General features: G+C 36.9%; 1 protein-coding gene across 1 annotated transcript; it reads left to right on the forward strand.

Annotated features, from left to right (window-relative positions):
* The first annotated feature begins 312 nt into the window (after positions 1-312).
* Positions 313-4,115, forward strand: LOC21390148 (systemin receptor SR160). The gene is given in 2 exon segments (XM_024165678.1): positions 313-776; positions 779-4,115. Coding segments are annotated over 2 exon segments (3,561 nt in total). The 5' UTR covers positions 313-514; the 3' UTR covers positions 4,078-4,115.
* Positions 4,116-12,027: the final 7,912 nt, after the last annotated feature.

Consider the following 12,027-nt stretch of genomic DNA (forward strand, 5'->3'; position numbering starts at 1 on the left):
AGAGAGAAAGTGAAGGAAAGTTAGAGAAAGTGAGAGAGAGAGAGAGGGGTTTTTTTTTTAAAATGATTGTTTGTGAAATAAAAGAGGATTAAAAAGGTGAGTAAAGAAAAGTGATGGGAGTTTTTGGAGAGAGAGAAAGTGGAGAGAGAAAGAGGAGAGGGGGGTGACACACACTCACATGGCATGTGAGCACAGCTGTGTGCAAAACCCCATTCGATAAATACCCTTCTCACCATCCACACTCAGACTTTTGACTCTCTTTCTCTCTCCTCCCCCTTTCTATTCTTTCTCTCTCTAAAACCAGAAGCTAAAAGAAAAATAACAGCTTCTGAGCTCTCTCTCTCTCTCTCTCTCTCTCTCTCTCGCCTCCTCTTCAATGGCAACTCTCAAACCTTAAATCTAAAATCAAATCTTCTTTTCATAACCTTGCTCTTGTCTTCTCTTCAATCCAAAATTGATATTGCTAAGGCTGCTTCAAAATTGATATTGCCAAGGAAAAACAAGGAGAAACACAATGAAACCCTCGTCTCTCCACCACCACCTTATACTCGCCGTCGCCGTCGTATTGTTAACTCTCTGGTTGCCGGCGTTGTTCGCCGGAGCTGCCGGCGTTGGCAACCAGCTTCTCAGCTTCAAAGCAGCTCTTCCGGACACGAGCGTCCTCGAAAACTGGTTCGAAAACCAGAACCCTTGCTACTTCTCCGGCGTCAAATGCGACGGAGCTAGGGTTTCCTCCATAGACCTTAGCTTAGTCTCACTCGGCACCAATCTCAGCGTCGTGGACTGGAAAATCTGGTTCTGAAATCGGCGAACCTCAGCGGCTCCATTTCGCTCCCTCCGGGATCCAAGTGTGGCTCCTTTCTCGCGTCCATAGATCTGTCGCAGAACAGCTTCTCCGGTCCGGTGTCGGACCTCTCAAGCTTCGCTGCTTGCTCGGCGTTGAAGTCTTTGAATCTGTCGTCGAACTCTCTCGATTTCTCTCTCAAGGATAAGGACTTCTCTGCCGGATTGAGGTTGAGCTTGAAGGTTCTGGATCTTTCGTTCAACAAGATTTCGGGTTCCAACGTCGTTCCGTGGATCTTATCGCGGAGCAATTGCAATGAGATGAGTCATCTGTCGCTGAAGGGGAACAAGATCGCCGGAGAGATGAGTTTCATCTCTTGCAAGAGATTAGAGTTTCTGGACGTTTCGTCGAACAACTTCTCGACGAGTATTCCGTCGTTCGGAGACTGTTTGGCTCTCGACCACCTCGACCTCTCCGGCAACAAGCTCACCGGCGACGTCGCTAGGGCAATATCCAGCTGTGGCCAGCTTGTCTTCCTCAACCTCTCCAGCAACCTCTTCGACGGACCGATTCCGAGCTTCCCGGTGGAGAATCTCAAGTTCCTCTCCCTCGCCGTCAATAGCTTCAGCGGCGAGATTCCGTTGAGCATTTTCGATTCGTGTTCCAGCCTCGTCGAGCTCGACTTGTCGAGTAACGGCCTCGCCGGATTAGTCCCCGACGCGTTGAGCTCTTGCTCGTCGCTGGAGTCGCTGGATTTGTCGAAGAACAACTTCTCCGGCGAATTGCCGATCGAGACTTTGATGAAGCTCAAGAAGCTGAAGTCTCTCGCCCTCTCTCACAACCGTTTTTTCGGAAAGCTGCCGGATTCTCTCTCCGACCTTCCGAGCTTGGAGTCCTTAGATCTGAGCTCCAACAATTTCTCCGGCTATATCCCCTTTGGGCTTTGCCAAGGCCTCGGAAACAGCTTGATGGAGCTCTACCTTCAGAACAATCTCTTCATCGGAACTATCCCGGCCTCTCTGAGTAACTGTTCTAACCTCGTTTCTCTCGACCTGAGCTTCAATTTCCTCACCGGAACTATCCCTCCGAGCTTCGGCTCGCTCACTAAGCTCCGGGACTTGATAATCTGGCTCAACAATCTCCGTGGAGAAATCCCGCCGGAGATTTCCAACATGAAGTCCCTGGAGAATCTGATCCTCGATTTCAACGATCTCACGGGCTCAATTCCGCCCGGCCTTGGAAACTGCACGAGCTTGAATTGGATTTCGCTGTCGAACAACAGATTGAGCGGCGAGATTCCGAAGGAGCTTGGAAAGTTGCCTTCTCTCGCCATTCTCAAGCTCAGCAACAATTCTCTCTATGGGAGCATTCCCCCGGAGCTCGGGGACTGTAAGAGCTTGATATGGTTGGATCTCAACACAAATTTTTTGAACGGATCGATTCCGCCGGCGCTGTTCAAGCAGTCCGGCAACATCGCGGTGAACTTCATTGCGTCGAAAACGTATGTCTACGTCTACATCAAGAATGATGGGAGCAAGGAATGCCACGGGGCGGGGAATTTGCTCGAGTTCGCCGGGATTAGGACCGAGCAGTTGAACAGGATTTCGATGAGGAACCCCTGCAATTTCAACAGAGTGTATAGAGGTAATATCCAGCCGACATTTAACCATGATGGGTCCATGATTTTCTTTGACCTTTCGCATAACTTGTTGTCTGGTAACATCCCCAAGGAGATTGGGAAAATGCGGTATTTGTTGATATTGAATTTGGGCCACAACAATCTCTCCGGCACGATCCCGGAGGAGCTCGGCGGGTCGACGAATCTCAACATCCTTGATCTGTCGAGCAACCGGCTTGACGGGACGATCCCTCAGTCGTTGACTCGGCTCTCTATGTTGATGGAGATTGATCTGTCCAACAACTTTCTTTCCGGGATGATCCCAGAGTCGGCGCAGTTCGAGAGCTTCCCTCCGTACAGATTTCTCAACAATTCAGGACTTTGTGGCTACCCTCTTCCACAATGTGGGGCGGACTCCGGTAAAAACTCAAATTCGCACCATCAAAAGTCTCACCGGCAAGCGTCTCTGTTCGGAAGTGTGGCAATGGGGTTGTTGTTCTCGCTGTTTTGCATCTTCGGATTCATCATAGTCGCCATCGAAACCAAGAAGAGAAGGAAGAAGGAGTCGAGTCTCGACGTCTATATCGACAGCCGTTCGCACTCGGGCACTGCCAATGTGACTTGGAATTTGACCGGTGCCCGGGAAGCCCTGAGCATCAATCTTGCCACGTTCGACAAGCCGCTTCGCAAGCTTACTTTTGCCGATCTTCTTGAGGCCACCAATGGCTTCCACAATGACAGTTTGATAGGGAAAGGCGGTTTCGGAGATGTGTACAAAGCGCAGTTGAAAGATGGAAGCACTGTGGCGATCAAGAAATTGATACACATTAGTGGGCAGGGTGATAGAGAATTCACCGCTGAAATGGAAACTATTGGGAAGATCAAGCACCGGAACCTTGTTCCTTTGCTTGGCTATTGTAAAGTAGGAGAAGAAAGGCTTTTAGTGTACGAGTATATGAAGTACGGAAGTTTAGATGATGTTTTGCACGACCCAAAGAAGGCTGCGATTAAGTTAAACTGGTCAGCAAGGAGGAAAATCGCCATTGGGGCTGCAAGGGGATTGGCATTTCTGCACCACAATTGCATCCCGCACATCATTCACCGTGATATGAAATCTAGCAACGTTCTTCTGGACGAGAATTTGGAAGCCAGAGTCTCCGATTTTGGGATGGCAAGGCTGATGAGCGCAATGGACACGCATTTGAGTGTCAGCACTCTCGCGGGCACTCCCGGTTATGTCCCGCCGGAGTACTACCAGAGCTTCAGGTGCTCAACGAAAGGCGATGTCTATAGCTACGGCGTTGTTTTGCTCGAGCTGCTCACGGGGAGGCAGCCGACGAATTCAAGTGATTTTGGGGACAACAATCTTGTTGGTTGGGTCAAACAGCATGCTAAATTGAAGATAAGCGACGTTTTTGATCCTGAGCTCATGAAGGAGGATCCGAGCCTCGAGATCGAGCTCTTGCAGCACTTGAAAGTGGCCTGCGCGTGCTTGGATGATCGGCCGTGGCGGCGCCCGACAATGATTCAGGTCATGGCAATGTTTAAGGAAATCCAAGCGGGGTCTGGGATTGATTCACAATCCACCATTGCCACGGAGGATGGAGGTTTCGGTTCGGTTGAGATGGTAGATATGAGCATAAAAGAAGCCCCAGAACTAAATTGCAAGCAGTGAGAACGAGAGGAAAAAAAAGGGAAAAGTTTGGACCAAAATTTTCCAATAGATTCTTTGGAAGAAAGAAGAAAGAAGAAAGAAGAAGAAGGTGGGAGAAGATTATTGTCTTCTCCACACCAAAAAAAATGAATTTTCCCTCTTCTTTACCAGTTTCAAATGGGTTAGAATTTGCTCATCCTTGTGTATCTCTACCATTTAATGTATGTAAAACTTGTTATTTATACGTAGAAGGTTGTTTTTTTTTTTTTTTTTGGGTAACTTTGTTATGAAATGTGTATATAAACAGCTTTTCAGTTCTCATGCTCTGCTCAATTTGATTGTTTCTAGTTCTTTTATGAGAAAAGAGTTAAGAGCATCGGATTCAGATAAAATCCTGAAAGGGAAGCTGTGACCTCAGTGATAGTGACTAAGTGGAATTTTTTTCCTTTTTTTTTTTTTGGCCATTTCTTCAGCTGCTTAATTTGTTTGCTTTTTTTTTTTTTTTTTTCTCAAGATAATTTGTTTGCGTTCTTCTCTACAAAATTATGCCAAAGGGTGTCTCATACCAATCGATCTTGTTCTAGGACATCATAATATGTGCTTTCTTCTTCTTTTGAGTTTTACTTTAATGAAAAAAATTGATAGTCCAATTCAACAAGGGTCTTGTGTGCAATACAAGGTACGATTGTTGAAATAATGTGGTTCATGAGCAAGAACTTCTAGGGTTTGAGGATGAAAGTGTGGAGTGGTTACGAATGACCCGTTTGATTCATAGATTTATATATAAAAATATGAACAAAAGTTTAAATTTTGTAAGCAAAAATACTATAGTAAAATGATTTAAACAGTAATTTAAACATATAAAACAAACGCATGATTGGAATTTGTTATTATGTATGAAAAGAAAACATTTGGTGTCATTTTTGCTTTTATTTCCTTCTTTAAAGTTAAATTATTCCATTTTATATACTCTTTATTGATAGAATGTATAATAAAATTGAAAGAAAAAACACGGATAATTAATCAAGGATTTGGTGGATTATTTTTGCTTTTATTTCCTTCTTTAAAGTTAAATTATTCCATTTTATATACTCTTTATTGATAGAATGTACAATAAAATTGAAAGAAAAAACACGGATAATTAATCAAGGATTTGGTGGATTTAGTATTTTTTTTTATTGGAACAAGTTTTTTTATTGGAAGAATTGAAGTTACAAAGTTTTGTTTGTATTGTAAAAGATAAATGTACGCATGTAAACTTTTCAGTTGTTAAGACCAATTTTCGGTACTCTCACATGACCACGAAAGTTTTTTGTACGTATACGGTGGTCGTGATATATATATATATATATATATATATATATATAGGGAAAAATAACTCTGTACAGAACGTTGTTACTATTTTTAGCATAAATCTATTGCTTTCGTGATGTTTTCTCTCTTATCATCCAATATCAATTCTCATTATATGCTGTGAGATTGTAATTAATAATAATATAGTGGATTTAAAAAAAAAAAAAGATTTGGTGGATTTAGTTTTTTTTTTTTTAATTTCACACGTCATCCCATAACAATTTAAGTTACAAAGTTTTGTTTGTATTGTAAAAGATAAATGTACGCATGTAAACTTTTCAGTTGCTAAGACTACCAATTTTCGGTACTCTCACATGACCACGAAAGTTTTTTGTACGTATACGGTGGTCGTGATATATATATATATATATATATATATATAGTGAAATTGTTACTATTTTTAGCATAAATCTATTGCTTTCGTGGTGTTTTCACAAATGTTCTCTCTTATCATCCAATATCAATTCTCATTGTATGCTGTGAGATTGTAATTATGTCAATCACCTGACTTGTTAAATATTGTTTGGGTTGATATGAGTTTTTGACTCAATTTTTATATACAATTACGATTTGTAAGTAATTTGAATTTATTTGCCTCAAATTTTATATTAGTAAAATAATCTCTTAACTTTAGAAGATTTTTTTTAGTTTTGGTTAAATTCTCATTGAACCACGTCAAAGGCCGTGTTTGGAATTAATTTATTTTTTGTTTTTCACGTTTTTTAAAAAAGAAAAAATGAAACGTTTTTAAAATGATGTTTGACGCATTAAAGACAAAAAATAGAAATGAAAATAATTTTTTAATTTAGTGTAAAATAAGAGAGAAATGAAAAATGATTTTTAGTCGTTTTTCATTTTTTATTTTCGTTTTCTCCTCTCTCGAGCAGAGAAAAAAATAGAGAAACATTAATGGGTTTTTTTATACTGAAAATAATCTTTTGATAAAATCACCAAATGCATTTTTAAAAATAATTTCTGTCTGAGATTGAAAACGTTTTCATTTTCATTTTTATACAAGAAATAAAATTATTTTGAAATGAGTTTCAAACGCACCCTTTATGTTCTTCTATTTCTTTTAAATGTTTCTTCAATTTTTATTAACCTAGGTGATATTTATTTATTTATTTATTTTATAATTTGAGGCAGTGTAATGTGGGTCCGGAATTAGAATTTGCATTATATTTTTCCTTTGAAATAATCCTGTATTTCCCTATTATAATAAACAAACTAGTCTATAGCAAAAATTGAAGTGAAAATGCGATGAAGATGAGTAGAAACACTTGCATCTTTCACATTTTTCTCACAAGCAAAAAAAAAATAATTCCACATGGTGGCTATGGAAATTTTACCATTGTCCAGGGACTTAATGAGAAGGCAAGCATGGGAAAACTGCCCCACCAACCCAACGTAGAGACAAAAAAAAAAAAAGAAAAATCATATTGAAAGAAACGAAACTGGCTATTGGCAAAGGCCAAAAGAAAAATATTGCAGATTATTATCATTATAATTATCTCCCAAAATCATTTATAACTACATGAAAATTGGACCATTTTACAGAGAACCCGTCTCTATATATTCTTTGGAGAGATTATTTCGACATTCACATCTGTGGCTGGACCATCTGTAATCAAGTCTTGATCCCATTATTGTAACCCATAAATGCATAATTGGCATTCTCTCATTGGTGTCAGTATTACTTAGGTTTCAATGTTTTCTTTCTCTTTTTTATGAGAAAAATGAACAATGAATTATATAAGAGACTTCCTCTTCTGTGACATGAAGAATTAAAATCTAGATTCTTGTGTCAAGTGAAAATTTTGTGCGTTTGGTTGGTGGGTTCGTGTCATGATTCGAATCATGATTCGTAGTTCATTACAGTATTTTTTTCTCATAAAAAACACACAAAAATTAAAAATGATTCTGAATCTATATACAAACGTAGCAAAAAAAAAAAAAATGAAAATTTTAAGAGGGTATGGTTGCCCTAGCTAGTCTCTCTCTCTCTCTCTCTCTCTTTATTTTATTTTATTCTCTTCATCTTAAATTCCTGCGTTCTTCTCATCAGAGAGATCTGGTAGGAATTTTTCTTTTCCTTTTCTTCTATTTTCAGTCTTATTCTTTACATTTTAAATAAAGATATATATATGTGTCCGTTTAGAACAAGATTAACAGTGGCTATGAGTTTCATCCACTTAGTTCTCGACGTAGTAGTTGTGGTTTCATATTTTGTTTTAATTAGCAATTTTATGTGCTTTTTTTTTTTTATTGGTTTCTTTCAATTACACATATAGCTTTATAAAAATCAAATGTATGGAAAATTTTAGGCCATCGAATCACAACAACAATAAATAACAAAATAACCTATATTAATCTGAACGATTTTTGAAAGAACCCAAAATTTATTTATGGTGAAGCTTGATTTTATCCTCTTTTTTTTTTTTTTTTAGTTCTTCGCGCGCTCACTAGTTAGAAAAATGCAATGAATTCCTTATTTTTATTTAGTCAAAATACTTCGATCTCAATATCTACGAGATTTACAGTTGAAATTTACTTTTCGGTTGATTGAAATTACCATCTTTGTTTCAGGGAAAAAAAAAAAAGACACTAAGCTTTTGTTGGGTTGGAAAATGTATTTACACCTCAATTCTTTTTTTCCCTAAGTTTACAGCAAAGAAATTCGTAAAAATTTTCAGAAAAAAAAAAAATATCATTTTATATCATTGTCACATCAATAATTATCATAAACTATTATTATAATTACCAACAGTCATTACACTTTATAATAATTAATGACTTACGGTGATTAATGCAATTACTAGAATAATGTGACAACATAACAAAATAAAATAATAAAAACTAGTGTTAATCTATCTAAAACAAAATAAATATAATTAATGCAACTACTGGGATAACTTTGACAAACAATAACATACAATAAAATAATCAAAACCAACGCAATTCATAAGATAATTTTGCCTTTTAAGTTTCATATAAAGAAATTAATCCTAAACAAAATTATAATAACAAAGTTGTCACATTAAACCTCGGGCACGTACGTGAGGATATTTCATTCATAAAGTTGATTTGAACCCCAATAATAAATAAACAAACAATTATTCTAATTACGACCTTAAAGATGTTTTGCCATGCAAAACCAAATTATAGTGATGTGAGAATGGTGCTTACATATATATACATGAATATCCATATCATACAACCAGTTGCATGATATTTATATGTTATGTGCAGTCCTCATCACAACCTTGTCATTATTTTACACATTAAAGATGACAGTTGAATTTTTTTTTTTTTGGGTGCATAGAAAAACGACAGTTGATTTATAGCATGCTATCTATGTGTCTATTTAATCGCTATAAACCATATAACAACTAGATTAAAACTCAACAAAGTGTATTATAAGATATAATTAAAGAAAAAACATAAAAATACACTCAAAAGATGTCATTGTTATATTTACGTCATTCAACAGCACAAACTTAACATGTATGCTACTTAATTGACATGCGATTTATTAGGGTGCGTTTGAAACAAAAATCTGTTTCATGATTCAGATCATGGTTCGTGACTCGCTACAGTATTTTTTCTCACAAAATATACACGTAAATAAAAAATAATTCTAAATCATAGTTCTGAATCTATGAACCAAACACCTTCTTAACTTTTTTATTTTGTTTTATGTGATACTTAAGTCCTAGGTTATATACTTGAAAATCAAAATGATCAAATATCACATGGGAAGCTAATAGAATTCTTTAAACTTCTTGAATGAGCCCTAATCTAAACCCCATTAACAAATGAAAAATATACACATCCATGATCCAGAAAAATAAATAAAAAAAATACATAAAATGAACTCAGATCCCAATGAAGAGTTTTTTTTTACCTGCCAACTAAGCTTAACCTACCGTGATATAAAAACAATATGATCACCTCTCTCAGCTGTCATCCTATAGAGTTATATATATATATATATATATATATACAAAATATTTTTTGGACAAATTATATTATTTAATTCTTTTGTCTGTTTTGCTCCAAAGGATGGTTACATGACTTACAGCTTACCACTACCACATATTGTAAACAGTATTAATTGTCTAATCTTTCAGCTAAATTAATGAAATATACAGTAGCTGTCGTGAGGTACATATACAGTACATACAGTACGATATTTGGATTTTCATGATTTCATGTCAATGCCACACCACCCTTTCATTTACTCTTTTTTTTTAATTGCTAGTTTCGTACTAATGTGTCCCTTAGAAATTAATGATATTATTGTCGTGATCATACTTTATAACTTGATTACATTGTGATTATTGGCTAATTAGTATAATAATAAATTCTTTATTATCTCTAATTTTGAGTTTTGAATTTGAATTCTCTGTCGCTAAGCTAAAAAGGAATAACCAAGTTATTATTTAATAAATTTCAAGTAAAAAAGTTGCATAGTGAAAGTTTTGGATGATTGTCTTCGAGATATTTAGGAGTTGTTCTTTTGTATTTTTGAGTTAGGGTGATTTGAGTGATAATTTTGAGTTGAGTTTGAGTTATAACTTAAGTTGAAGTAGTAACTTGAGTTGAAGGCAACTTGAGTTTGTGTTTAGATGTGCACATTTGAGTTATGATTCGAATTGAGAATCTATTTGAGTTTGTATTTTGATGGGTCAAAACTTAAATTTATATTTAGATAATATTTTAATAAATACTCAATGGTGATGAAAAATTTTAATAGGGTATATATGTGGGGTTTTATTCGTCTTTTCGTTGTGAATGCATAGAAAAAAATCATCTCAATCAGAATTAAAACGAAAAACTTATGACATTTTTAAGAATAGAAAAAATACTGTTCATTAACTTGAGTTTGAGTTTATGAACTCGAGTTGAAGGAGAAACTTGAACTCGAGTTTAGCCTTAAACTCGAGTTTAAACTCAAATTTTACAAAAGAACATGAACTTAAATAAAGTTGTAACTCGAGTTTAAACTTTTTCTGAGTTTCGTTATAAAAGAACAACTATTTAAATTATTATTATTTGTTTGGAACGTGGGGATCTGAACTTCACATTTCGTGATGGAATCAATATAAAATTACCACTAAAGTTAAACTTATGCCTGTAACATAGTATACTATTCAAGTTTAATGTGACAAATAGTGAATTACTAAAACCTCCACGGTCTTTTACCCTTTTTTCTCCTTCTAAAACCACACCCTCTCCGTTTAGAGAAATTAAGGACTCCTTTCTATTTACAAATTGCATCACAATAAATCTTGGACAGGCTCAAACTTCAAATCGAATTCTCTTTTTTTTTTTTGTGAAATATTGTATCATCTTTATTTTATTGTTTAATTTTCCAAGATTAAAAATAGCTTTTTGTACCAAAAAATAAAATTGAGAATTTATTTTGATGCAATTTACAGAAGACGAATTGTTATTTTCAAAACTACGTACGTAATTAGTTGAGAAAACATAGCAAAATAATGTGGAGGTTAATTTCTTAATCTTTTATATTTAAAAATAATGTAGTAATTCGTTTGGTTCATCAATACCACATAGTAATTGTTGACGGTCAAATTTCGTCAACTGGGTTACGCCGGGTTACCTCAGTATCCCATGAGGTTACCGGCAGAAATTTGATTATGGAAGTGTAATTGATACTGTGAAGTGTGTGATGTACTTTTGCGGTGGAGAATAACACAAAAAATGATACTCAAATGTAAAGACACAGGGTTTAGAGTGGTTCACTCTGTTAATCAAGAGCTACATCCACTGTTTCGTTGTATGTATTTTCTGTTCTACAATTACATGTAAAAAAGAAAAAGAAAAAGCCCCTGAGCTTGGGGCTTTGCCCCTCTTTTATAGCCCAAGTTTACTTCATGGGCAGTTTTCCTCTGTAGACCTCCACTCGAGTGCCTGCCATCCTATGGGCCTAGACCCATAGCCAACTAATCGCCTATTGGACTGTTCATTCATCTAATTAGTCCTCCATTACGGCTCCCTGTAACCCTCCACCGTCCAGTTGTGGATGGTTTAAGTACTTGTAATTAATGCCTGCATTACAGACTTTTTCTAAGCGCACACGTTTCCTCAGGGGGTCCCACGTTTATACGGTCGGCTTCCAGCCGGCCTTTTGTATATACGGTCGGCTTCATAAGCCCAGATGAGAACTGGGCTAGGCCCCGCCCTTTACACGATCGACCTTAACGAGACCCTTGATGTGGGTGAGTTGGGTAAACGCCGATGTCTTATTAGGTCGGCGGTATGACGAGTCGACGGTTTGGCCGATGTGGTTATTATAGGGCCACGTGGAGCGCTGTTGTTGTCCGACGTGTCAAAGCATATTTTCCCGCACAACATCTGCCCCCAGGTCGAGGCTTTCCTTTGGACTGCCTCGAGCTAGGTTGGGAATTTGCACTGGCGCTTCCTTTCGTTTGCTTCGGGGACAGAAACCCAACTCTCAACCTGTTGTCATGATGACCCTGTTACCTTGAAAAGTGCAAACGTCGCGTCGGTCCAACTACCACGTTGACGTAGCCCTTCTTTCAAACCAGATGAATGTGGGCCCTTAGATTAGGTTCCTTTCAGCTTCCCACTCTT

Source organism: Morus notabilis, unplaced genomic scaffold (assembly GCF_000414095.1).
Source record: "Morus notabilis unplaced genomic scaffold, ASM41409v2 Scaffold84, whole genome shotgun sequence".
In the NCBI taxonomy this organism is placed as follows: domain Eukaryota; kingdom Viridiplantae; phylum Streptophyta; class Magnoliopsida; order Rosales; family Moraceae; genus Morus; species Morus notabilis.